This window comes from Sturnira hondurensis, unplaced genomic scaffold (genome assembly GCF_014824575.4).
Source record: "Sturnira hondurensis isolate 20B ecotype Veracruz unplaced genomic scaffold, ASM1482457v3 Scaffold0006505, whole genome shotgun sequence".
In the NCBI taxonomy this organism is placed as follows: Eukaryota; Metazoa; Chordata; class Mammalia; order Chiroptera; family Phyllostomidae; genus Sturnira; species Sturnira hondurensis.
Genome location: NW_028079136.1, coordinates 789,130 through 814,533, shown reverse-complemented (window position 1 = coordinate 814,533; position 25,404 = coordinate 789,130). Strand labels below are relative to the sequence as shown.

Genomic DNA, 25,404 nt, shown 5'->3' with positions numbered 1-25,404 from the left:
AGGACTTGAAAAGATGAAGCTATTAGCCCTAACCGGGGTAGCTCAGTGGACTGAGTGCTGGCCTATAAAAAAAAAGGTCACCGGTTCGATTCGCAGTCTGGGCACGTGCCTGGGTTGCAGGCCAGGTCCCCAGTTGATGTTTCCCTTATGCATCGATGTTTCTCTTCCTCTCTTTCTCTCTCCCTTCTCCTCTCTCCAAAAATTAAATAAATAAAAATATTTAAATAAAATAAAACTTAAAAAGATGAGGCCATTACATTATGGCAACTACTGTCACTGCTGCCACTGTTAGTACCTCCATCATCCCAGTCACTGTTACATCCTGCTACCTGGCCAAGGGACTCCCGGGAAAGTAGCGGAGTCTCAGAGCACAGGTCTTCTTAGAGGGACTGTCAGCATGGCCTCGCCTGGAATCGGGAGAACCAGGGTAGCTTCCTCATATATCTCGTCCCTCATATATTTCTAATCCACAGTGGAACACAAAGCGCCGAGACCAAAACTGAAATCCACCCACCTTAGCTCAAGGTTTTCTCCTTCAAGAAACAGATTCTGGAGAATATTCAAACATCTGCTAACTATCACGGGCAACTGGCGCCTCCTGAAAACCTCACCCAACTTTCCAGGCAAGGACCCACTGCGGCAAACAGCCTCAGCTGTGCTGATGCTCTGGCCCTCGAACGGAGCCACATTAGAGAACCCACCCCCTCCCCCGGCAAAAACCCCGAAAATTCAGAAATGCTCATGGCAAACCCAAGAAAGCAGACTGAAGCAAAGCATTTTTTAAGTGGAAAAAAGGAAAATAATTACTCCCGAACCTTTAAGTCTTCGAGAAATTGTCACAGCCAAAGAACATATATATGAATAGCCCACGGACACAGACAATAGTGCGGTGAAGGCCAGGAGATTGGAGGGCGGGGCCTGGGTGGAGGTGGGCAAAGTTGGGGGAAATGGGGGACATCTGTAAGAGTGTCAACAATAAAAAATGAAAAAATACAAAAATTTTCACAGAAGGAGGTAAAAAAGTCCGCTGCCACAGGGTCCCGGGGGGACTGTCTCACCCACACTACACACTGCTTTCCTCTCTGCCGGGAAGGACTCGGCCGGGGCCCTGCAGGAGAGAACCAGGGCTTGCTGAAGAGTAATCGTGAGGGACCTCACAGAGCTGCCACAGAAGAGTCAAAAAAAGAGACAAAGGGCAGAAGGCTGTGACAACGGTCTAAGATCCTACACACCCCTCAGATTCCTCAGCTCAAGATTTTGCCTAGAACTGTATGGAAAAGACAGAAACCTTACACAGGAGAGGCGGGTACCTCCGCCCTCACCAAATCTATCAAGCTCTCTGCGTGGGCGCAGGCAGGAGCAGCCCTTCCCGCTGTCACTGGAGGAAGTGCCCTGCTCCCATCCGAGACCAATGAGACCCCCGCCCTGGGCCCCTTCCCTCTCACCTCTCAGAAACGCTGCAACAGCAACTGTCCCTTCTCCTCTTGGAGAAGGGAATGGCCCATTTCCCCCTCCCTACTGGATCATTCCCATCAGAACAAACCCTGCTCTGCAATCTCCTACAATCCCTCCCCCAAACCCACATGCTCTCCAGTTCTCCGCTAATTTCTCAACCTGCTTTGTAACAAACCTGCTTGAAAGAGTCACCCCAAATTGCCGACTCCATTTCTTCACTCTGCATTCTCTTTCAGCTACCACACCAGGTTTTGCCCATTAGGCTTCCGGAAGCCCTCATTCTCCTAGGTTTCTTCCGACCTCAGTCCCTTTGCTGGATCCAACGCTTTTCCCAGCCTGTAAATGCTATGTCCCAAGGCGTGGGGCATCTTCTCCTTTCTGTCTACACCCTCCTCCTGGGTGACTTCATCTAATCCTGTTGCCTTGAACAACACCTATAATACCCAAGCGCATCTCCTCTGTCTTCTCTCTCTCAGCTTCAGGTGCATACATCTGACTAGCTGACAAAATCACATCTCAAGTGTAACACGGTAAGACAAGTTCTCCCACGCTCCCCCACCCCAACCTGTGCCTCCCCAGCCCTCCCATCTCGGTGATGTGAGCACCACCGAGCCAGGGGCTCAAGCCTCTAGGAGTCACCTTGTCCCCTCTCTTTCTCTCACAGACTGCATACAAACCATCGAGCCTGAACCTGACCACTCCTCTCCACCTCCAGGGCTACACCTTCAGTCAGGCCATCAGTAACTCCTGCTGGATTACAGGGAAGGCCACCTGCCCGATACAGCTGCCCACCCGAATCCACTCTATACCAGGTACAGCGATCTTTCTAAAAATGCAAGTCAGCCCTGGCTGGTGCAGCTCAGTGAACTGAGCGCAGGCCTGCGGACCAGACAATTGCAGTTCGATTCCCAGTCAGGGCACATGCCTGGGTTGCAGGCCAGTTCCCAGCAGGGGACACATGAGAGGCAACCATAGATTGATATTTCTCTTCCTCTCTCCTTCCCTTCCCTTCTAAAGATAAATAAATTAAATCTTTAAAAAATAAAATAAAAATGCAAGTCAAACTGTCTCTCACTGCTTAAAGTCCTTGGATGACATCTCACTGGATTTAGGATGAAGTGTAAAAACTTCTAACCTTGGCTCACAAAGCCTTACACAATTTAGCTCTCCCCTATCTGTCAGGGCTTCTCATGCCACTTCTCCCTTGATCACCACATTCCAGCCACACTGGCCTTTCTGCTCCTTGAACTGGATGCTCCTTCTTGCCTTAATGCCCTTGCACTGGCTGTTCCCTCTTCCAGGAGAAATGCTTGTCCACCTCCTCAACACAAGGACGGATCTTTGTCATTCATACTTTACCTTCAAGATTCCTATTCAGAAACACATCCCTAATCTCCCATCTGACCAAGCTACTCAGTCGCATAATATCACCTTATTTTATCTTTCTGCATAGTGGTTACCACTCACCATCTGATGTTATTGTTTACTTATTTATTCTCTGCTCCCTCCCCTTCTCTGGGAGACTGCAAGCTCCATGAGCCCCAGGACCTTGTGCACCTCATTCATTTCTGTAGCCCCAATGCCTAGAGCAATGTGTGCTACACTGGAACTATCTAATAAACGTCAGTGGATGCAGTTAGGAGCGAGAGAGGGTCATGCCAACTTCACACACATACACAACCACAGTCCTAGTGCTCACTTCTATAAACCTCATCCATCAGGATTTTTTAAAAATTGATTTGAGAAAGAGAGAAAGGGAGAGGGGGAGAGAGAGACAAAGGGAAACACTGATTTGTTGTTTAAACACTTGGTTATGCATTCATTGGTTGATTCTTATATGTGCCCTCACCTGGATATCCGGGAGGGATCCAGCCTGCAATCTTGGCCTATCAGACCCAGGCTCCAACCAACTTATCTATCCCACCAGGGCTCATCCATCAGGACTTCAACCATCCTGAAAGCGCTCAAACCCAGGAGGGAGGCTCTGGGACTTTATGGGATGGTTTGAGCTTCAAACATGCTGCTCCACCGCCCACTAGCAGTGTTTTCCAGTCGATGAAAAAAGGACTTCTGACTCACTGTCCCCAAAACTCCATTTAATATTGGCCAGACGACAGTCCAGACAGATCTGAAGCTAGCTCATTCATTCAGTGAACAAACATTTACCGAGTGCCTACTCTATGCCAGGCACTGGGGCAGAGGATCAAAAGCAGTTTCTGGCCTCATGGAGCTCACCGGAGAGCAGGCAGAGAGAGAGAAACATTACAACACAGGTATAACCAGAGTAGGAAAGTAAAGACTATACTACAGTTAACGTCTGAATGGCGCCTCGATTTCATTTCTACAGACCCAAGTCTAGCATAACTTGGCTTGTGAGCTTTTGCAGAAAAACCACTGCTCTACTAAGCGGAGGCAAGAGCGTGATTGCCCCTGTTGAGCACAGGCTAGAGATACGCAGCGTTCGAGTAATATTATTGGCTAATCGGTTCTCCTCCCCACCCCCATTTCTCCCCCAGCAGGCCCTCGCCGTGGAGGGGCGGGGTGAGGTGCGGTTCCAACTCTCCACTACCATCCCAGAGAACACGGCCGAAGAGAAAGGCCACCCGGAATGAAATTTCCTTCGTCTCTTTTGTCCCGTTCTCACCCTCCCCACCCCCGTTCTCAAAACCGGGACACAACTCTTAGTCTACTCTCCCCACCCCAGCTCATCCCGATCCCAGCTCCGCGCGGACGGAGACCCCGAAGGGGAGGAGTATCTGACCCCTCACACCGGCGCCCGAACTCTATAGCCGGGTCCAGGGCGCGGGTTGAAGGCCCCAGACTCCGCAGCGGGCGGATCCCGGACGCCGGGTCCCTCGGCGGAGACGTGGACCCCCACAACACCTCCCACCCCGGACTCCCTGAAGGCTGCCTCACAACTCTGGCAAACAAAACCCCACACATCTGCGGCCCCGGTGCAGTGCGCGCCAACTCGCCCAGGACCCTTGCGGGAGGAGGGGGCGCATTTGAGCGGCGGGAACCCGGTGGGACACCGCAGCACAGGTGCGAGGGCGGCGGCGCCCCGGCCACTCACTCGATGAAGTAGCTGGCGCCCTCCTCCGTGAAGCCCTCTTCCCAGCCGCGGGGCAGGTCTGCGGGAACGCGAGAAAAGTTAAGGTCAAACTTGCCCACCCAGAGGCGTCCCCCGCCCCGTCCCCCACCCCGTCACCCAGCGCCCACCTGAGCGGATCATGTGGCCGGAGTTGACGGGCTCTCCGGTGCGCGGGTGCAGCCAGGTCGTGCAGCGCAGCTGGTCACTGCGGAGAGAGGTGCACCTGTTAGCGCCGCCGCCACCCCGGGGGCCCCTCGCCCGGCCCCGCACACCGCCGGGCCCTTCGCCCCGCCCGCGGCCCCGAGTTCCCGCGCCGCACTTGATGAAGAAGACGCGGCCATCACGACACACGCCGTAGGACCAGTGCTCAGGTAAAGTGTCCCGCCCGATCCCCGCCGCCGCCATGTTCGTCGAGCCCGGAGCGGCCGCGGGCGCCGCCGGGTGGGGGGGAAGGAGCGGAGGCGGGGGAGGGGGCGGTGCAGGCGGCGGTACGGCGGGCTCGACCTCAGCGGGCTCCGGCGGCTCTCCAGGGCGCTCCATCGGTCGCTGAGCGGGCTTCTTCGGGTGCGAGCGTGCGACCAGGTCCCAGCGTCCGCAGGAGTTCACCGCCGCACCAGCCTCCGCGAGCGCGGTGACCGCGGCCTTTGTCCCCGGGACTTCCCCGCCCCCAGCCCGCCGCGCGCCCCTTGGCCCCTGAAGCCCGGAGACTCGGGCGGGGCTAGGGCCTCGGTCGGGGCTCCGGGGGCAAACTCCGGAAAAAGGGTGCACCCCCAAATGCCCCAATAAACCCCACCCGATGCCTGCAACAGAACTTTTCTCTCCGGGAACTGTACATCTTTTTGATCCATGTAAACCTAAACAGGTTGCTTCCATATTCCTAGCCTCGGTTGCTTCCTTTGTAAAATAAAGTTAATAATAAATATTACACGGGGTTGTTATGTAGATTGAATGAAGTAACAATGGAACAAAGTGCCTAACTGGACCATCACGTATTAGGTCCTCTGTTAATGCCAGGTTACAGCATGATTACATTTACCCAAGTTTGCAGCTGGAATACGAAGCAGGAGGGTGCAGGTCCTCTCCCCCACACGCCACACATACAGCCCTAAAGTTACCGGGATCACAGGCTCTGCTTTCAATTCTCATCAAGTGATAGAGATGCTTAGGACTGGGCTGTACCTCAACCAGATCCTCCAGGTGGGACCTCTAGTGGGGGCTCTGGAAGGTTCTTTTCATGCCTGGAGGCTTCTCATATTCAGCTCTCTGCTCTCATCTCATCTCCCGGGGATCCCTCCCCTGTCGCTTCGGACCAAAGGGGACTCTTCCCCTCCTCCCTTCACTATTCCACTACTGTGTACACTTAATTGAGGTTCTTATTTGTGTGTTTCTTTATTACCTTGTTTGTTGTATGTTAGACCCCTGCCCTCACTGAAATGTCAGCTGGATGACAGGAGGGGCCTTGGTCTGTCTCATCCACAGGCCTGAAACGTTGCCTGACTCGAGTGCGAAGTCAAGGGCTGAATGAGTGCATGAAACACTCCACGCTGCCAACCCTGCACTCTGAGCAGGGACAGAGGGCAAGCTGGGCTATGGGAGATACCAGGCCCCGCCTTTGAGGGACATAGGCTACAGCTGGTGGGATGAGACCCACATTAAAATGCATTACCCACAGCGTGGGCATTAGTTATTCAGAAAGGTGCCCCAGACAGGTAGACTTCGGAAGACCCTGAAAGAAGTCAAGTCTGACTGGGAAGGAGAAGGATGGGAGCTTAAACACAGGCTCTGAGAGGGGTGTGGGATGTTCAGCAGGCCCTACAAACACCCTTCCTTGGGAACAGTGGTGTTGGGGAAGGAGACCATGTGAGTTGGCGAGAGGGAATTGGTGTGATGGGGGAGGATCCTGAACACCTGAGAGAGCCTCCTGCCTTTGAGGAGGTTCTTGAGCAAATGACAATAGGAAAATAGTGTCTTTATTGTTAAACATTAATCTAAAATAATACATTAAGTGGGCAAATGTCCACTTAATGAACACAATTCACAAAAAGTAATACAAGTGGCTTTTAAACAAATGAAAAGACCCTCAGCCACTTCATAATAGGAGAAAGGTAGACTAAAATAAAGGTTGAGATACCATTTTTAAGATATCAAACTGGCAGAAGATGTGCAGTGTAGAAAAAGTCATCTTGTTCATTGTTGGTGGGACTATAAAATGGTTGTCTCTGAAGGTAGTTAGGTAAAAAGCTACTAGAATTTAAATGCATATACCTTTGGACCTAGCAATCCCACCACTAGAAATTTACCCTGCAGTACTGCCCACTCAGGGACACAAAGGCCTGTGTACCAGAGCGTTCACTGCGGCCTTGTCCACACTTATCAAAGTCTAGGGACCACCTAAATGTCTGTCAAAAAGGGGCAGGCCTGCATGGTGATGAATGTTAACTGGACTTGTGGTGGTGCTATTTCACAATATATACAAACATGGAGTCATTATGTTTTTTGCCTGAAACTAATACAATGTTAGATGTAAATTATACTTCAATTAAAAAAAACAGGTTAATTATGTCATTCTCACAGTAGAGAGCTATGCAGCAGTTAAAAAGAATATGCAATAAGCCATGGCTGGCATAGCTCAGTGGATTGAGCGCGGGCCTACGAACCACACAATCGCGGTTCGATTCCCAGTCAGGGCCCATGCCTGGGTTGCAGGCCGGTTCCCAGCAGGGGACTCACAAGAAGCAACCATACATTGATACTTCTCTCCTTCTCTCCTTCTCTTCCCCTCTAAAGATAAATAAATAAAATATTTTTTTAAAAAAGAATGTGCAATAGATTTCTATGAAATGCCATGGAATGATCTCTAAGATACTAAGTGATATGTCAGATGGAGACCTGTGCATATGGTTTGCTACTATTAATATACAGGGAGCCCATGGCTGAGTAAGATACCCCTTGTTTGTGCCCTCCCCAACAAAAAGTTTGGTGTCCATCCATGGACTGAAGTGTGTGGGCACAGCGAGGAGGGTAGTTAGTGAAGACGCCAGGAGGTGAGTGCTCTTTCAAATGCAAAGACAGCAACACAAAACTTCAAGGAACATGAAAAATCGATAAAACATGACACTACCGAAGGATCACAATAACCTTCATAGTCAGCAATCCCAAAGGCATGAAGATCTGCAATTTACCTGATAAATGTAGGAAGATTTATGATAAATGAATGAAATCAGGAAAACAATAAATGAACAAAATGAGAAACTTAAGAAAGGGATAGAGCCCTGCTGGTGTAGCCTGGTGGACTGAGTACTGGCCTTCAAACCAGAAGTTCATGGGCTCAATTCCCAGTCAGGGCACCTGGGTTGCAGGCCAGGTCCCCAGTTAGGGAGTGTGCAATCACATTGATGTTTCTCTCCCCCTCTTTCTCCCTCCCTTTTCTTCTCTCAAAATTAAAAAAATGTTGAATAAAACCATTTAAAAGAAAGAGATAAAAATCATAGAAAGGAATCAAATAAATTCTGAAGCTGAAGGATAGAGTGAATGAAATGGGAGGGAAATGCAGCAGAGCATCAACAACAGAATGAATCAAGCAGAAGAAAAAATGTATGAGTTTAAATGGTAAGAACTTTGAAATTACCTCATCAGAGCAGCACAAAGAATGAAAAAGAGTAAAGAAAGCCTACGTGATCCATGCAGTGCCATCCATAGAAATAATTTGTGAATTATTGGAGTTCCAGAGAAAGAAGGGGGCGGAAAGCTTATTTAAAGTAATATAGCTAGAACTTCCCAAATCTGGGGAGGGATTTGGATATCCAAGTACATGAAGCACAAAGGGAACAAACAAACTCAAAAGAGGTCCTCTCCAGGACACAGTCTAATAGAACTGTCAGAAATCAAAGACAGCAAGGGGATCTTAAAAGCAGTAAGAGCAAAGAAGCTTATAACTTAATAGGAACTTGGAAAACCATCATCAGATTTTTCAGCAGAAAACTTACAGCTAGGAGACAATAGGCTGAAGTATTTTTTTTCTTTTTTTTTAAGATTTATTTTATTTATTTATCTTAGAGGGGAAGGGAAGGGGAGAGAGAGAGAGAAATATCAATGTATGGTTGCCTCTCGTGCGTCCCCCGCCAGGAACCGGGAACTGGCCTGCAACCCAGGCATGTGCCCTGACTAGGAATCGAACCGCGATCGTGTGGTTCACAGGCCCACGCTCAGTCCACTGAGCTATACCAGCCAGGGCAGAATAGGCTGATGTATTAAAAGTGCTGAAGGGAAAGGTCTAGTCAAGGAACATGTATGAAGGACCCATGGACTTGGAGGGCAGGGTGGGGATTGACTAGAGGGGGTGGGGGTGCAGAGATGGGCAGGAAATTGGAACAACTGTAATTGAACAACAATTAAATACATAAATGAATGAATATACTCAAAAAAACTGCCAACCAAGAATGCTCTATCTGGCAAAATTATCCATTGCAAGTGAAAGTGAGATAAAAAATTTTCTCCCAAAAATGAAAGCTGAAGAGGTTAATCACCACTAGACCTGCCTTAACAATAAATGTTGAAAGGAGTTCTTCAAGCTGAAATAAAAGGATGCTAATTAGTAACATGAAAACAGATAAAATATACAATATGCTGTTAAAGGTAATTATTCATAAAAACCCAGAATGCTCCAATAATGTGATATGATTGTGTGTAAACCACTTAACTCTAATGTAAAAGGTAAAGGACACGTGTATTAAAAACAACTACAATAATTTGTTAATGAATACAAATTAATGAATATATAAAGAGGTCAACTGTGACATCAAAAATGAAAAAAGGAGGGGATGAAAGGGTAGGGTTTTTATATGTGATCGAAGGTAAATTATTATCAGCATAAAATACACTGTTATATCCGTAATGTGTTATATGTAAATCTCTTGGTAACCACCAAACAAAAACACACAGTAGATTCACAAAAGATAAAGAGAAGGGAATCAGAGCAACCACTGTGGAAAGTCATCAGTTCACAAAGGAAGGCAGCAAGAGAGGAAGAAAGAAACAAGTGAACTCTAAAATAGCCAGAAAACAGTAACATGCATTAGTGAGTCCTTACCTATCAATAATTACTCTAGGGAAGGTGGGATGAGCAAAGAGGGGAAAATTGAGACAACTGTTAACAGAATAATAATAGTAAATAATTACTCAAATTTAAGAAGCTAAGTTCTCCAGCCAAAAGCCACACAATGGCTCGATGCAACTCGTTTCTACTGTAGGGACACACATAGACACAAAGGGAAGGGATGGAGAAGGACGCCCATGCAAGTGGAAACCAGAGAACAGGGATAGTCATGTGAGACAAAATAGACTTTAATCCAAAAATGCTAATAAGAGACCTAGAAGGTCACTATGTAATGATAAAGAGTCAACTCATCAAGAAGATGAGACAATCAGAAATATACATGTACCCAACATCAGAACATCTAACTTTATAAAGCAAATACTAAGATTGGAAGGGAGAAATAGACTGCAGTCATATTAGGGGACTTCAGTACCACACTTTCAACAATGGATAGATCATCCAGACAGAAAATAAATAAGGAACTAATAAAATTGAATGTCACATTAAAGCAAATGAACCTCACCGACATCTATGGAATGCTCCCCTCAACAGCGGCAGAGTACACATTCTTCTCAAGTACATAGGGCACATTCTCCGGGAAAGATGTATGATAGGTCACAAAACAAGTCTTAGTGAATTTAAGAAAACTGACATCATACTAAGTATCACTTCCAACCACAATGGTTTGAAACTAGAAATCAGTAGCAGGAAAATTCACAATTATGTAGAAATTAAATAACATACAATCTGGCCCTGGCTGGTGTAGCTCAGTGGACTGAACGCGGGCCTGCAAATCACACGATCGCGATTCGATTCCCAGTCAGGGCACATGCCTGGGTTGCAGGCCAGTTCCCAGCAGGGACACACGAGAGGCAACCATACATTGATGTTTCTCTCCTTCTCTCCTTCCCTTCCTCTCTAAAGATAAATAAATAAAATCTTTAAAAAAAAACATACAATCTGAACAATTAATGGATCCAAAAAGAAATCAACAGGGAAATTTAAAAATATCTTGAAAACAACACAATATACCAAAACCTGTGGGATGCAGCAAAAACAGTTTTCAGAGATAGAGAAGTTTATAGAGATAAACACCTACTTTTTAAGAACAAAGAAAGAACTCAAATAAACCACCTAACTTTATACCTGAAGGGACTAGTAAAAAAACAAATTAAGACTAAATTAGAAGGAAGGAAATAATAAAGATCACAGCAGAAATAAATGAAAAAGACCAGAAAAGCAATAGCAAAGATCAACGAAACTAAGAGATGATTTTTTTTTTAATATTCTTTATTCCAACTCTGGGGTTTTGAGTGGGTCCTCACAACACAGCTTGGCACTTGCTCAGTGACTGTTTTGTTTTGTTTTGTTTTAATTTTATTTATCTTTAGAGGGGAAAGGAAGGAGAGAGAGAGAGAGAAATATCAATGTATGGTCGCCTCTGGTGTGTCCCCTGTCAGGAACTGGCCCGCAACCCAGGCATGTGCCCTGACTGGGAATCGAACCGCGATCGTGTGGTTCGCAGGCCCACTCTCAATCCACTGAGCTACACCAGCCAGGGCAGAGATGATTTTTTTAAGATAGCCAAAATTAACAAACCCTTAGCTAGACTAAGAAAAAGAGAGGCACCTCAAATAAACAAAGTGAGGCATGAAAGAGGAGACATTACAACTGATACCACAGAAATACAAAGAATCATAAGAAACTACTGAGAACAAATGGATAACCTAGAAGAAACTGATAAATTCCTAGAAACATAAAACCTCCTAGGACAATCATGGAGAAATAAAAAATCTGAACAAACCAAAAATAAGTAAGGAGATTGAATCAGTAATCAAAAATCTCCCAACAACGAAAAGCCTAGGACCCAGATGGTTTTCCTGGTGAATTCTACCAAACATTTAAAAAAGATTTAATGTTAATCCTTCTCAATTCTTCCAAAAATTTTAACAGAAGGGAACACACCCAAACATAATTTATGACCCAAGCATTACCCTGATACCAAAGCCAATTGAGGACACTGTGTGAAAAGGAAACTAGCCTTGGCTGGTGTGGCTCAGTGGATTGAGTGCCGGCCTGCAAACCAAAGAGTCGCCGGTTTTATTCCCGGTCAGGGCACATGCCTGGGTTGCAGGCCTGGTCCCCAGATGGGGGTGTACAAGAGGCAACCACACATTGATGTTTCTTTCCCTCTCTTTCTCCCTCCCTTCCCTTCTCTCTAAGAATAAATAAATAAAATCTTTTACAAAAGAAAGGGAAACTAGTGCTGGCTTTGGCACACATAAACTAAAATGGGAACGATGTAGAAATTGGCATGGTCCCTGCCCAAGGATGACAGAGAAATTCATGAAGCCTTCCTCAAGAAAAATACAATAAAATAAATAAATTAGTTAAAACAAAAATAAAATGCACCCTGCCCATAACAGGCACCTAGTGAATGAGTTTTGATTGAATTAGCAATGAATAAATTGCTGTTCACCACTGTATAGAATCCCTGCTACAAAAGTTCTCAATAAATAACTGGAGTGAACTAACTACTTTTTTAATAGTTCTACACCTCATAGAGACTTTTTAAAGCATGATGGGCATGCAAAAAGAAAAACAGCAAAAATCTTCTTGTAGCCCTGGCCGGTGTGACTCAGTGGATAGAAGCACCAGCCTACAAAGCAAAGGGTCACTGGTTCAATTCCCAGTCAGGGCACATACCCGGGGTTTCGGGCCAGGTCCCCGGTAGCAGGGATGGGAGAGACAACCACACATTGATGTTTCTCTCCCTCTCTTTCTCCTTTCCTTCCCCTCTGTCTAAAATATAAAGTTTTTAAAATTAAAAAAACCTCCTTATATATCTCACCTACCTTATGGAAAACAAACAAACAAACATTACAAATAGCTGAAACCCTCTATGTAGCCCTGCCCGACCCTGCTCATCTCCCACCTGGAGGGGACCACTGACCTGACTTGGTGGTCTGTCATTCCGCAGCTTCTGCTATATGTGTCCCTGTGGCCATAGCCATGGCAACAGGTAATAGTGTAAGAAGCAATGTGACTGCAGATGAGGCCGAGACACCATGAACAGCTTAGAGCCGAAAGGCAACTCTTATGCTTATTTTAAAAGAAGTCTAATTTTTACTTATAGGTGACATTAGAGAGAGCCAATAGAAAAGAGAACAGTGACTAAATTCACTTATATTTTCAGAGATTTTAAAATTTGATTTCTCTTAATGGATATTTTTATACTTTAGGAATTCGCTAAAATGTTTGTTAATTTTTAAGTTGACTTGTCTAGAAAAACACAGATTATTGTTTGCACTTTTATTTTTAAGAAAAACAGCCAAAAAGCTCATAAGAGGCACTGAGTAGGAACACTAGGCATCCTAGTCATTTTAGTATGAGTCTCAGAGTAGCTTACCTTTTCTGAGCCGATTTTCCCATCTTTAAAATGGGGTAGTTAAAAGAAATAATGAACTTATGCCAAACCTCCTTCCCAAAATATATAGTTAGCTTTTTGGGAAGGTGCAAAAATCAAAGAATATGAATGTGAGACTACTTTTAAATTATAAGCTGCAGGTACAGTATGTGGTAGTGTTAGTGGCACCAGCAACGACAGCAAGATACGCCACCTAGTAGTGAAACAGAGTACCTGCATCCAGATGCAATTCTGTTCCTACTATACAGTGGGCATCACAATTCACAGCCTTACACGGATTACTGGATATTGGAGGAAAGACGCTAACATAAAAGACAAAAAGTTATCTCAAGCAGTGTAAACAAGCAGTGTAAACTGACTGTAAAGTTAACAAGCAGTGTAAAAGTAAAAAAATGTAAGATTATCATTAAGTATTCAGAGATGAGAAAATATAAAACAACAGATTTCTATAAAAAAGAAAATTCAGGGGATGAAAATGAGCTCTGAGCAGCGGTGAGTTGGATCTGGCTCAGAGGCTCACAGGAGCCAACTGTTAAATTTCCAGGAATTCTGCAAGCCAGTTAAGCACACACATTATTAAGAATTAAGTTATACAAACTAAAATAAAATAATATTCAAAACAAATGTAATAAATACTCAACACTCACTATTTCCTAATTATTTTACACCATTTTTCTATTACCCAAAGTCTTAAAGTCATTCATGTTTATTGTTCCTGTACAGGGGAAATACTATAGGATGGCCTGCTACTGGGCACCTCCCCAGCTCCATGAGACACCCACCAGTAGCCTGAAGTCTGTGTTCCCGGGAGCTTTCATGCCACAGAAACAGATAAACACTGCAAATCAGAGTTGTCTTCTCCCACCCCCATGGGAGAGTTAAACATTTACTGACATACCAGCATACATTTAACAACATAAAACATATATACATACATATACACATGTATGTACATTTACCAGTGTGCCACTGGCTCCTGAAAATTAAAAATATGAGACTTAGTAAGATTGGAAGATAAAGTTGAAAACTACCAGAAAGCAGGAAAGGAGATGGACAGTAGTTGTTGAAAGATTTTTAAAAAATTAGAGTGTCAGTCCAGAAAGTCTAATGTGAAAATGATGAGCTCCAGAAAGAGAACACAGTGGAAGAAATATTAAAGGAATAATTCAAGAAAATTTCCCAGAACCACAAGACAATTTTGAGACGGAAACAGCTTGAGTACCGGAACAAATGAAAAAGATGAAACCAAGGTATTACCGCAACTCTCCAAACACTGAGCAATAAAGAGGCAACCCTAAAAGCATCGCGTAAGGGGGAAAACAGGTTAAAGACAAAAGGAGTGGAAACCAGAATGACATCTGACTTCTCAACAGTAGGCGGGTTTGGCAGGGGCAGAGGGGTGTTCTTTTTTGTTTATTTGTTTTCAAAGCTAGATAAAATAAGCAATGATAATATTTTTAGGAAAAATTATTTCCAACCTAGAACCTATTCCCAAATTCTCAACAACAGGAAAAAAAGATTTTTTCCAAAATCTCAAAATTTTTTCATCCTTTATGTGCTTCCACTTAATCAGTATTTATTGAGAACCTACTATGTGTCAGACGTTCTTCTAAATATTAGGGCTTGCCCTGGCTGGTGTGGCTCAGTGGATTGATTGCTTGCCTGCAAACAAAAAGGTTGCCGTTTTCTTTTCTTAATTTTACTTAGTTATTTCTAGAGAGAGGGTAAGTGAGGGAGAAAGGGAAAGAAACATCAATGTGTTTGCCTCTCACACATCCCTTACTGGGGACCTGGCCTGCAATCCAGGCATGTGTCCTGACTAGGAATCAACCTACAACCCTTTGAGTCACAGGCCTGCACTCAATCCACTGAGCTACACCAGCCAGTGCTAAAGGTTGCCATTTTGATTCCCAGTCAGGGCACATGCCTGGGTTGCAGACCAGATCCCCAGTAAGGGTGTGTGAGAGGCAACCACATATTGATGTTTCTCTCTCTCTAAAAGTGAACAAAGAAAATCTAATAAGTAAATAAATAAACATTAAGGCTCTAGCAGTGAGCAAAGCCCTTACTCTAATGGGGGTTCCTTATAATGTGAAAGTATCAATATAATAATTTTGGTAGTAGTCAGTACTCAGGAGAACAGCAGGACCTGGGAGATGGAGTGCCGGGAGGGTGCTTTTTAAAGGGCTTCTCTGGTGAGGTTACAGTTGAACAGACATGCAGGAGTAGGCCACGTGGGTAGCTGGGGAAAGAGCCTCCCAGGCAGAGGAATTAACAAGGGCAATGGCTTTGGAAGAGTGTGAAGCCAGGCCTGTGACTGGCAAGGGTGGGAGGAGATAAGAGGCAGCGGTAGCTGGAGGCCAGGTCACAGGGCCCTTGGTATGGGCGCTTTGCGTTTGTGCCTCCAGACCCACTCCTCACCCTGCCGTAGCTGGGGAAGCTGAGGGCGGGGACCACTCACACTTTTGAGTTTCTTTAAAAGACTCCAGATTTCTCAATTTGAGTGTGACATTCATGTTTCCTGCCAGATTCTGATACTCCCTTGTAGGGCAAGATAAAGATTTTAGATTTTATTTTGAATGAGATGGGAACCACCAGAGATTTTTGAGCACGTGCAGTAATACCATGTGACTTACACTTAGAAAAATCACCCTAGACACTGGATGTGGAAAAGACCTGGTGGCGGTCATGGGGGAAAAAGAGGCTGTTACAGTGGGGAGGGTAAGAGAAGGGGACTCGGACTAGGGTGGCTGTGGTAGAGGTGCTATGTGGATGAATCGGGATGCTGTTAAGGTAGAGCCAAGAGAATCTGGTGATCAGGTAGGTATGTGATGTAAGAAAAAAACAGCATAGATGACTCAGGTTTTTGGCATGAGGATAAATCAAATTTCCATTTACTGAAATAAAGATGCCCTGAGAGAGAGCAGCCTTGGGTTGCAAAACTCGGGAGCTCAATTTGAAATAAACAAAGTCCAGGTATTTCGTAGAGATCCAAGTGGCGACGTTGATTAGACAGACACACATCTAAGGACTGGAGTGCAGGGAAGGTCCGGGCTGGAGATACAAATTCTAGCGGTCACCTCAAAAACAGCGTTTGAAGCCACAGACTAGATGAAATTACCTGGGAGCTGGTATAAACAAAGAAAGGAGGCCCAAAGATTGAGCCCTTTCTTCAGAAGCTATTAGATGTTCCGCCAAAAGGAAAGAGTGAACCAGGAAAGAGGAAGAACACGAGATGTAGAAATAGGGAACCCAACACTGAAGGCAGTAAGAAGCCCCAACAGGAGACCCCAGAACTGTAGGTCTCAGGAGTGACTCGTCTGAACTGAAGCTAGAGCAGTGAGCGCCCTGGGAGGAATCGCCCAGGGGAAAAAAACAAAGTAGTAAACTTGACTGAAGATACTGAGATGCAAACTACGGTTCAAAGTTTGGGGATGAATTACAGAATGGAACACAGAACACCAAGTAGATGAAGAGCACGGTCATTACTAACAATTTTTGTAAATATGTATTTACAGGAATGTTAAGTGTAGGAATATATCATCAATATGTAGAATATTCAGAAATATAAACATATTATGAGGATTCCAGGGGAAGAGGTATAAACTAAAAACCAAGAAACCCTGCAGCAAGGACATTAAGCACATGTACGTGAAGTGTGCTGAGCAGTAGTACTGTTCACAATAACCAAAAGGCAGAAACAGCCCAAATATCCAGCAATTAATAAATATGGTACGTACTTACAGTGGAATATTACTCAGTTACAAAAATAAAGTGCTGATACATGCTACACCATGCACCCCAAACATGATGCTAAGTGAAAGCCAGACATAAAAGATCACATGTTGTGTGATTCCATTGGTAAGAAATACCCAGAGTAAGTGAACCCAGAGCACCAGTAGATGGGTGGTTTGCCAGAGGTGGAGGGAGGGGAGAATGAGGAGTCAATGCTTTATGACTATGGGGTTTTATTTTGAAGTGATAAAAATGTTTTGTAATAGGGGTGGTGGGTTGTATATTATGAGTATACTAAATGCCACCTAATTGCTTGGAAATGATGAATTTTGTGTTATGTGAATTTCACCTGTTCTTTTAAAAAAGAACATTATTTAGAAATAAAGCGTATTAAATGTCAGAGAAACAGCTGAGTTGAAATCAGTTGCCCTAGACTCCAGGCTGTGAAAGGGAAAGGGCTGCTCTCAGTTAAGACTTGTAAAAGATGACTGTTCAAACCACGTGTATGCCTAACTGCAATTCGGTAGGATTAACACCTGTCGCTGGTTTGTTAAATGAGCACACTTCTTGAAGGAAACCTTTAAGTCGTAGGTACTCACATATACATAGATTTGGACAAATAAGATCCATATGCTGATTCCAACTGTGTCAAAATAGATGTACCAAAAGAGAGAAACTTTTGTTTAAAAAGGGAGAATAAAGCCCTGGCTGGTGTGGCTCAGTGGACTGAATGCCAGCCTAGGAACCAAAGGGTCACTGGTTTGATTCCCAGTCAGGGCACATGCCTGGGCTGCAGGCCAAATTCCCCCCGCCCCCCACCCAGTAGGGGGTGCATGAGAGGTAACCACACATTGATGTTTCTCTTTCCCTCTCTTTTTTAAAAAAAGGGAGAATATATGTCTAAGTCTGGAATACAGATGAAGCCCATACTATATTAAACAGAAGGGAGAAGCATGAAAAAAATTAAAAATTTAATTAGAAACAAGCAAGCAAAATACGACCAGTGACACTCAAATATGGAACAGGCTGTCAGGGCCCAGAGGGGAGAGGGGAGAGAATCATAGGGGAAAAGGGAATGGACTCACATGAATAAGTATAAAAGACACATGGACAATAACTAAGGGTGGGGGGTGGAAAGGGGAGGGAGGCGGGGAGCATGGGGTGGGGGGCGGGCAGGGTTGGGAATATAAGACAGAAACCTGTACTTGAACAAGAATTAAATAAAAATTATATTAAAAAAATTTTATTAGACTGACCATTGGGGGAAAAAAGAAGGAAAAGTAAGGAAAATCATTGGGGACAGTATCAATAAAACTCTTAAACTTCTACAGCAAAAACAGCAAGAAACAAGATGGAAATTAGGAAAAATAATTATAGCACATGAGTTTTGGAGTAACAATGTTCCAAAAAAGAAACTGGGCATGAATAGACAATTCACAAAAAGTAAACATTAAGATACTCATCAATAATGAAAATTGAACAGAATAAAGAACATCACCGCCTCTCTGAATAAAGACCTAAACAATTAAGAAAAAATAGGCCCTGACCAGGAGCTCAGTTGTTCGGTGGAGCCCGGCCCTCACACACCAACCGTGAGGGCTCCATCTCAGTCAGGGCGCACACCCCTGCCAACCAGTGTGTGCACAAATAAGTGGGACAACAAATCAGTGTCTCTCTCCCTTCCTATCTATAAAAGTCAATTTAAAAAAGAAATTTGAAAGGGTGTGAATAAATGACATTCTCATGTACTTTTTTGAGTACTTATCAGTAGTTTTGAAAGGCAGTTTTACAAAATACATAAAATATGAAACACACCAGATTCCATTTCTGGAAATTTGTCACAATAAGTACAAATTGTCACATGACACGTCTGGAATACTGAGTGTCCACAACTAGGATGTAACAAGAGATGGTCTGATGTGTATAGTACGGTACCACATGCACCCAAGTGTCTGTAAACATATTAACAGGTGGTTATCGGAGGGATGTTCACTAAAGAAATCATTAGGGATTCCTTCGAATGATTTAACTGCTACATATTGGACTCTTGATCATCTAAATCCCAAAAATCACACAGCCCCTAAGTGGGATGTTTCTGAAAGCCAAGTTTGACTCCTTTGCCCACACTCCAAAGGACTGTAGGTGGTCTTTACATTTTCTTTCTTACATTGTTTAATATTAAGTATATTACTTTTTAAAGACATTATAACTTCTCACAGCCCCGAATGCTGTAGCTTAGGTTGGGCATCATCCTGCAAAGTGCAAGATCGCCAGTTTGAGTCCCAGTCAGGGCACATACCTGGTTGCAGGTTTGGTCCCACCCAGGTCAGGGGATGTGAGAGGCAACCAACCGATGTTTCTCACGTTGGTTTCTCTCCCTTTCCATCTAAAACTCCAACATACAGTCTAATATTTGCAGTAATTGTCAACTCAATGACAAGAATTAAAATAAATACTCGTTATTTTAAAGAAAACCTAGAGATCCTTTCAAACATCAAATGCTCCACCTACAACTTAACTAGTTTTTGATCTGGAACCAATACTCACCATTTGCTAGCCACCAGGACCTGCAAACCATCACACTTCTGCAAAGGATGTTACCTTTGTTACTTGGCAATGCTTGCCCTACTATACATAAGTTTATTCCCTTGTGATGGTTACCCACTTTTAAGACATGAACACAAAAGCACAAGAGATGAAAAAATTACTTCTAACACTGGTTAAGAAATGGGTAAAGTACTGAAAGTTTCCTCACCCGTTTTCCACATTTGTGAGAATGTGGGAAAAGAGGATCTTTTCTCTAAGAAAAGATTTCCTTTCCTGTATTTCCTCCTAAGAGGAAACAGACTAAATCAGTCTACACATCTGGCATAGAGCACGTAATGCTGGGTAGGCAAATACAGAGCCCTGAAGAACAAGGTAAGGGACTTGGGTATCTACACATGCCTCCCTACCCGCCCTCTCTGCCCCCACAGATCAATGCTGGTTACAATGCTGTCTCTTAAAATCAAGGACTACCTACTATTACTACTTAGAAAAAAGCTTAAGGAAAAAGCTTATTAAACTTAGAAAAAAGGTGGTCCATATGAAGGACCACCTACTTTAACTTTTCCTACATTCTAAAGGAACATGGCTCCATTCACCAGACACCCAGCTTATTCACTTACACATTCCAGTTGTTCGAGAGAACTGCCCCTCTTCAAACAGAGATACCCGTGTACCTCATTAGGTTGTTCTAAGAATGAAAAGAAATACTCTGCCCTGGCTTGTGTGGCTCAGTGGATTGAGTGTCGGCCTGCAAACCAAAGGGTTGCAGGCCAGGTCCCCAGCTGGGGGCGGTGGGGTGAGAGGCAACCACACATGGAAGTGTCTGTCTCCCCCTTTCTCCTTTCCCTTGCTGTAAAATAAATAAAATCTTTAAAAAAAAGAAAAGGAATTGAGTCAATTTTATCTTTACTCATCCAAAGATTGCAAGGCTCAGGGGCCTGAGCTCACCTCAGTTCTTCCCATTTGTGCTGCTCCAGACAGAACCGTGCTTGCTCACTGCCGCCCCCCATCCCTTCCTCCTCATCTGTGAGCCCCACCCCCAGCAAGTAGGGAACAGGTACCACTTTCTTCCACGGTCCCTCCAGACTAAAAGTGCTTCTTATCCAGAGACACTTTCATATACGTCTCTGATACTACACTGTGAATAACACCACGATTCTAAGTATTTAACACTGAATGCATTAAAAACACAAGAAGCGTTTTTGCCCTGACATCCAAACAATTAAGTCACTACTTCCTGTTCTTTTCCAGCCCCAATGAAGTTATGACCATCTCAACTAGATGCAATTTATAAACTGGACATAATAACGAATACTACTTAATGCTGAAGAACCACACAATTTTAATTCTGCTAAAACATTTCCATGGCAAAACAAAACAACAAAAAACGACACAAAGGAATCACTGATACAGTTTTCTTAAGGGAAATAAATACAAAACACCCATCTAGTTAAACAATGATTTTATTGCTTGAATACAGACATTTTATGCAACCAGGGCAGAGGCTGTGGATGACTCACTGAAAAGAAAGGGGGAGAGGGAGAAGACTAGATTAATACAGGTCCTTCATATTCATTTATATAATCTCCCAGCTAATGGAGTTATTTCCAAACAGCCAAAATAACCCCAAATATATAAAATGCACGTGACCCACTGAGCTCCTGAATGGGTTCACTGTGGCTCCAACACAACGAACGAACGCCACTCACTCAGACACACTCACTCAGACATCCAAGGAAGAACTGGCCAACATAAGGAAGCGCCTTTCTAGTGGAAACTGCGAATGTTTGGAAATTAATCACTATAGTGAGCAGCTGGTACAAATATTTGTATTTATTTTATTAAATCAAGACAAACACCTGGGAGCAGTGGTATCACGTGCAATTTTACCCACTATCTAATTGAGATTCAAAATTAGTTCATGTTCTTAACTCAGGGGTTAGCAAATTATTGCCCCGTTGCTTGTCTTTGTAAATAAAGTTTCAATGGAAAATGGCCACAGTCAGTTGTTTAGGTATCATCTACGGCTGTATTCCTGCTATAATGTCAGAGTTCAAAGAGTAATCAGCTGACCACACAGCCATGACCTAAAACATTACTGTCAGTCCTTTCACTATACTTATGATCTGGCTAACTCTTGTTCTTGTTAACAAGGAAGGTCAATACTTACTATTTCCAATTGGGAGGGAGGACTCGCTTGGTCTTATAGTATCGAGCCAACCGGTGAATACGGCTCTCAATCAGAATCAGACGGAATTTAGCATCCTTATCCTAAAAATAAAAATTGACAGAATTCAAGAAAACCACTCAAAACAACTGAACATTTTTATGACAAAGGAATGTAGAGATACCATGCACTTTAATGAAAACAGTTACCCAATGCCCTGTAACAGAATCACACACTCAGGTTCATGTGGCTATATTAAGGGAATTTAAAGTTCCCTTCCACAAGACTAAGGAATGATTTGTAAAACTCAGCACATAAACACCTCAACGTGTTCAATCAACTGGCTATACTATAAACAGGGGAACAGAAAGAGCTCTTCTCCCCAATCTCTTCTGATAGAATTTGTTTTAAAAATCCTCATTCACGATGTGCTCACCGATTTAATAGGGGGAGAGGGGGGATGGGCAGGGGAGGAAAAAACACATCGATGTGAGATAGAAACATCGTGAGACAGACAGAAACACCAATCAATTGTTTCCTGCATGTGTCCCAACCAGAGAAGAGAGCCCAAGACCCTTTGGTGCACAAAACAATGGATGCTGCAACCAACTGAGCCACCTAACCAGGGCTAGAATTTTACCTTTAAAGCAACTTTTGTGTGACTAGTCTGTGCCCTTCACCACCTTATGTAATTCAAATCAGATGCAGTACATTTTATTGAAATAAGTTAGTACAAGCAGTTCTTACTGTTCTCTTACCTTTCTGTTCCTCTCAAGATGCTTTCGAACAGCAACAGCTTTCTTAATTAAATGGTAGAGATCCTCAGGAAGATCAGGAGCAAGTCCTTTGGACTTCAGAATTCTCAAAATTTTATTGCCTGTCACAAAACGTACTTGTGCAACACCATGTGAGTCTCTCAGGATCACACCTGTAAAGGGAGGAATATATGATCAACTCCCAACCAGCGCAAACCGGAGCATTAGCCGTCAAGGTTCTAAGATCAGGCCACTTTTTAAGTTTCCCATCTGTGAAATGGGCCTGCTTTTATACACCATAGAAACCAACATGAGAACTCACGCAAAGCTCACTCAGACATCCAAGGAAGGCTTACCCAACACTAAGGAGAGCCCTTCTGGTGGAAACTGCGAATGTCAGACGACCATCATCAGAGTGAGCTTGCTAGGTTACAGGACATCAAAACTATTCCTAAGATTTCAGCTGTGTGTATTTGCTCCCTTAAAACCAGCTAACATTCAGTAGGAATATCAGCTGTTCTAAAAACTTAATATACCTCTACTCTTTAAACATCTCAAAACAGCACCATCTGACTACTTCACAGCCTGCTTATCTACTTCCTATTGTGTGTGATGCCTCCAGCATACATGCTGCAAGAGAGCAACTATTTTGCCTGTTTTTCACATCTGTATGTATTCTCAGGGTCCACAACCACATCGCAGGCAAACATTTGCTGAATGAAGCCACTCGCAAAGTCACACACAGCTGAGGTTCAAACCACATCTAACTGTGGTAAAGTGACAAGCATTCTTGAGTAGCCAATCTTAACCCCTTTACCTAATAGCTTTGTAATTTGAGGCTAATTATATAAGCATACCATGCCTCAGTTTCCTCAATTGTAAGATGGGGAAAACTGCTAGTATTTACTTGAAAGTATTGCCATCAGGATTAAACGAAGTGAGTTTATATAAAGTGTTTAGAACCATGCACTTAGGAAACTATCTAGCGAAAGTAAATACCTATTAAATTTTAGACAACGCTTTAACAATCTCAACATCTTCAGAGAACCAGAATTCCATAAACTGAAGATTAGGTCTGGGTCACCCACAATAAAGGCAGCAGAGACGGTAAAAGGTTTCCAAGGCACATTTACCAACCCCCAACTTACCTCTCGCCCTGGTTTTGCAGCCAGTTACACGAAAGCAGGCGAAAAGGACTACATTAGACAAAAACACTCACCGATTTGTGAGGGTGTCAGGCCCTTCTTGGCCAGTTTGTAGATCTGCTCCTTCACGTCGTCAGACGTCAATTTCAGCCACTGTTTGTAGAAAAGAAATCGGCCTTAAGACGAAAAACCTGGGAGGGTAGCGAGGCGCTGCAGCCCCTCCGCCCTCGAATTCGCGCTCCTCCTGATGCACATATGGCCCCCATCCCGGAGCCCCTTCCCCACATCGACGAACGGCACCCCCTTCCTCCCCTGGCCCCCGCACACTACTCACGGTGGGGACGCTGCGGCGGTAGGGTAGAGCTGACTGGGACAGGCCCTTCCTGGGGAGAGAAGCAGTCTCGGGATAAAGTGGCGCTCTGTGCCACAGCAACCTAGAACATCACCCCCTCCACCCGCTGCGCCAACTCGCGCCTTTCCCCCCACGCCCGCGGCCGAGCCCTCCGCCCCGCCGGGAAACCCGCGCTCACCCGGGAGCGTGCATGCGACCCATGATGGCGGAGGACGGAGAGCAAAAAGAGAGCGTGAAGTGGAACGCCGCAGGAAGGCACCCAGCACACAGGAAGTGACCTCACACGTCCCTGCTTCCGCGCCTGCGAAAGGCGGAGCTACGCTGCGTGGCCCTCGGCGTCCGAGCAACTACGTATTTCCAAATGCATTTCTCGGCGACGGTAAAGTCTCCGGTCGGCCTCACTACATATCCCGGCGTGCACCGGTTCTGACCGCTTCGCGGACGGAGCGGGAAATTAGTCCGCCTCCAGCTGGGTCTGCGGGTTTGGAGGAGTTGCTGGCGCTGAGATCCTGCAAATTCGAGTTCTGGACTGGGAGCGGGCGTGGAGCAGACAGCTGCCCGAGGAAAGGATGTTATCTGCGCCCCGCCCTAGCGAATTTGGGTGCTTATTTCAGCTGCACACAATTCTTCATTTAGTCACCAGCGCCAGCCTTTAGGCATCTCAAAGGCTTTCCCCGGCCGTTAATAAATTCTCAGGTACAATCTATGGTGATAAGTGCCTGACTGGAAGTAATGGTAAATGTTACCCACCCTCCTTCTCCCACCAACACTACCATTTCCTTTCTTTTCGTCCCATTCGAGGATATATTCATCGATTTGAGAGAGAGAGAGAGAGAGAGAGAGAAAAAAAAACATCTATTGGTTGCTTCCTGTGGCTCGACTGGGGATGGGACCTGCAATATGTGCTTGGGGGAGATGAACCTGCAACCTTTTGGAATAACGGAGGGTGCTCCCAACTGAGGCCAGGTCGGAACCTTCTGATTTTTTAAACACAAAAGGGAAAGTTATAATTCTGCCATCTAAGATATTCTCACTGTAAACACAATTATTAGAGATTCTGTGAACAAATGATTTTTAAAAAATTGTATAGGCTTTTAAATTTTTTAGTTAAAACTCATTTTAAAGTGTACAATTCAGTGTCTTTTAGTAAAATCACATGAATATTACACTGTATGGATGTGTCACATTTTTATCTGTGCATCGGTTGGTGAACATTTGGTTTGTTTATACCTTTTGGCCATTATGAATACTGCTATGAATGTGTGTACAAGTATTTGAGTACCTGTTTCCAGTTCTTTTCGAGATTACACATACACATACACAGTACATGAATTGCTGAGTCATAAACTTTTTAACTTTTTGAGAACTGCCAGACTGTTTTCCACAAGCAACTGTACTTTTACATTCCCATCAGCAATAAATGAAGGTGCCAAATTCTCTACTTCCCCACACTTTTTATTCTAGCTCTAGTAGTGGGTGTGAATTAGTTACTTAATTTTGATTGTATTTCCCTAATTACTAATGAGGTCAAACATCTTTGCATGTAATTTACCATTTTGGAGAAATGTCTATTCAGTCATTTGTCCATTTATAAATTGGGTTGGCTTTCTTTCGAGCTTTAAAGGACCCCCCAAA

The 25,404-nt window shown here is 44.3% G+C and overlaps 2 protein-coding genes and 3 non-coding genes across 12 annotated transcripts in view; 1 reads left to right on the top strand and 4 right to left on the bottom strand.

The window, feature by feature from the left end:
* The window catches only part of PLEKHA7 (pleckstrin homology domain containing A7), a 200,550-nt gene extending 195,368 nt beyond the window's left edge, over positions 1-5,182 (bottom strand). For 4 of the 8 annotated variants that reach the window (XM_037049985.1, XM_037049983.1, XM_037049987.1 and 1 more), the window contains exons 1-3: positions 4,866-5,035; positions 4,675-4,751; positions 4,529-4,586 (exon numbers count right to left, since the gene is read on the bottom strand). In XM_037049985.1, coding sequence (XP_036905880.1) covers positions 4,529-4,586; positions 4,675-4,751; positions 4,866-4,951 — 221 coding nt within the window. In that variant the 5' untranslated portion in view covers positions 4,952-5,035. The other 4 variants (XM_037049986.1, XM_037049990.1, XM_037049989.1 and 1 more) reach the window with 3 other exon arrangements.
* Positions 5,183-11,904: 6,722 nt separating this feature from the next.
* On the top strand, positions 11,905-12,007 carry LOC118989829 (U6 spliceosomal RNA). The gene has a single exon (XR_005067099.1). It is a non-coding gene; the product is annotated as a U6 spliceosomal RNA (small nuclear RNA).
* An 8,788-nt stretch (positions 12,008-20,795) lies between these two features.
* RPS13 (ribosomal protein S13) lies at positions 20,796-24,057 on the bottom strand. The gene is made up of 6 exons (XM_037049982.1): positions 23,948-24,057; positions 23,752-23,800; positions 23,492-23,570; positions 22,276-22,445; positions 21,521-21,621; positions 20,796-20,869 (listed from the first exon to the last, which is right to left on the bottom strand). The coding sequence occupies exons 1-6, from the start codon at positions 23,968-23,970 to the stop codon at positions 20,836-20,838; spliced, it is 456 nt and encodes a 151-aa protein (XP_036905877.1). The 5' UTR covers positions 23,971-24,057; the 3' UTR covers positions 20,796-20,835.
* Positions 21,070-21,160, bottom strand: LOC118989823 (small nucleolar RNA SNORD14). Its single transcript, XR_005067095.1, has one exon. It is a non-coding gene; the product is annotated as a small nucleolar RNA SNORD14 (small nucleolar RNA).
* On the bottom strand, positions 22,602-22,691 carry LOC118989824 (small nucleolar RNA SNORD14). Its single transcript, XR_005067096.1, has one exon. It is a non-coding gene; the product is annotated as a small nucleolar RNA SNORD14 (small nucleolar RNA).
* Positions 24,058-25,404: the final 1,347 nt, after the last annotated feature.

What these genes read in the sequence shown, in the direction of transcription:
- RPS13 (XM_037049982.1), bottom strand. Translation starts at nt 23,970, where the DNA reads ATGGGTCGCATGCACGCTCCCGG. An exon ending in CCTGACACCCTCACAAATCG is followed by an intron (nt 22,446 to 23,491) that starts GTGAGTGTTTTT and finishes CTCCCTTTACAG; the next exon opens with GTGTGATCCTGAGAGACTCA. An exon ending in CTCCCTCCCAATTGGAAATA is followed by an intron (nt 20,870 to 21,520) that starts GTAAGTATTGAC and finishes CTTTCTTTTCAG; the next exon opens with TGAGTCATCCACAGCCTCTG.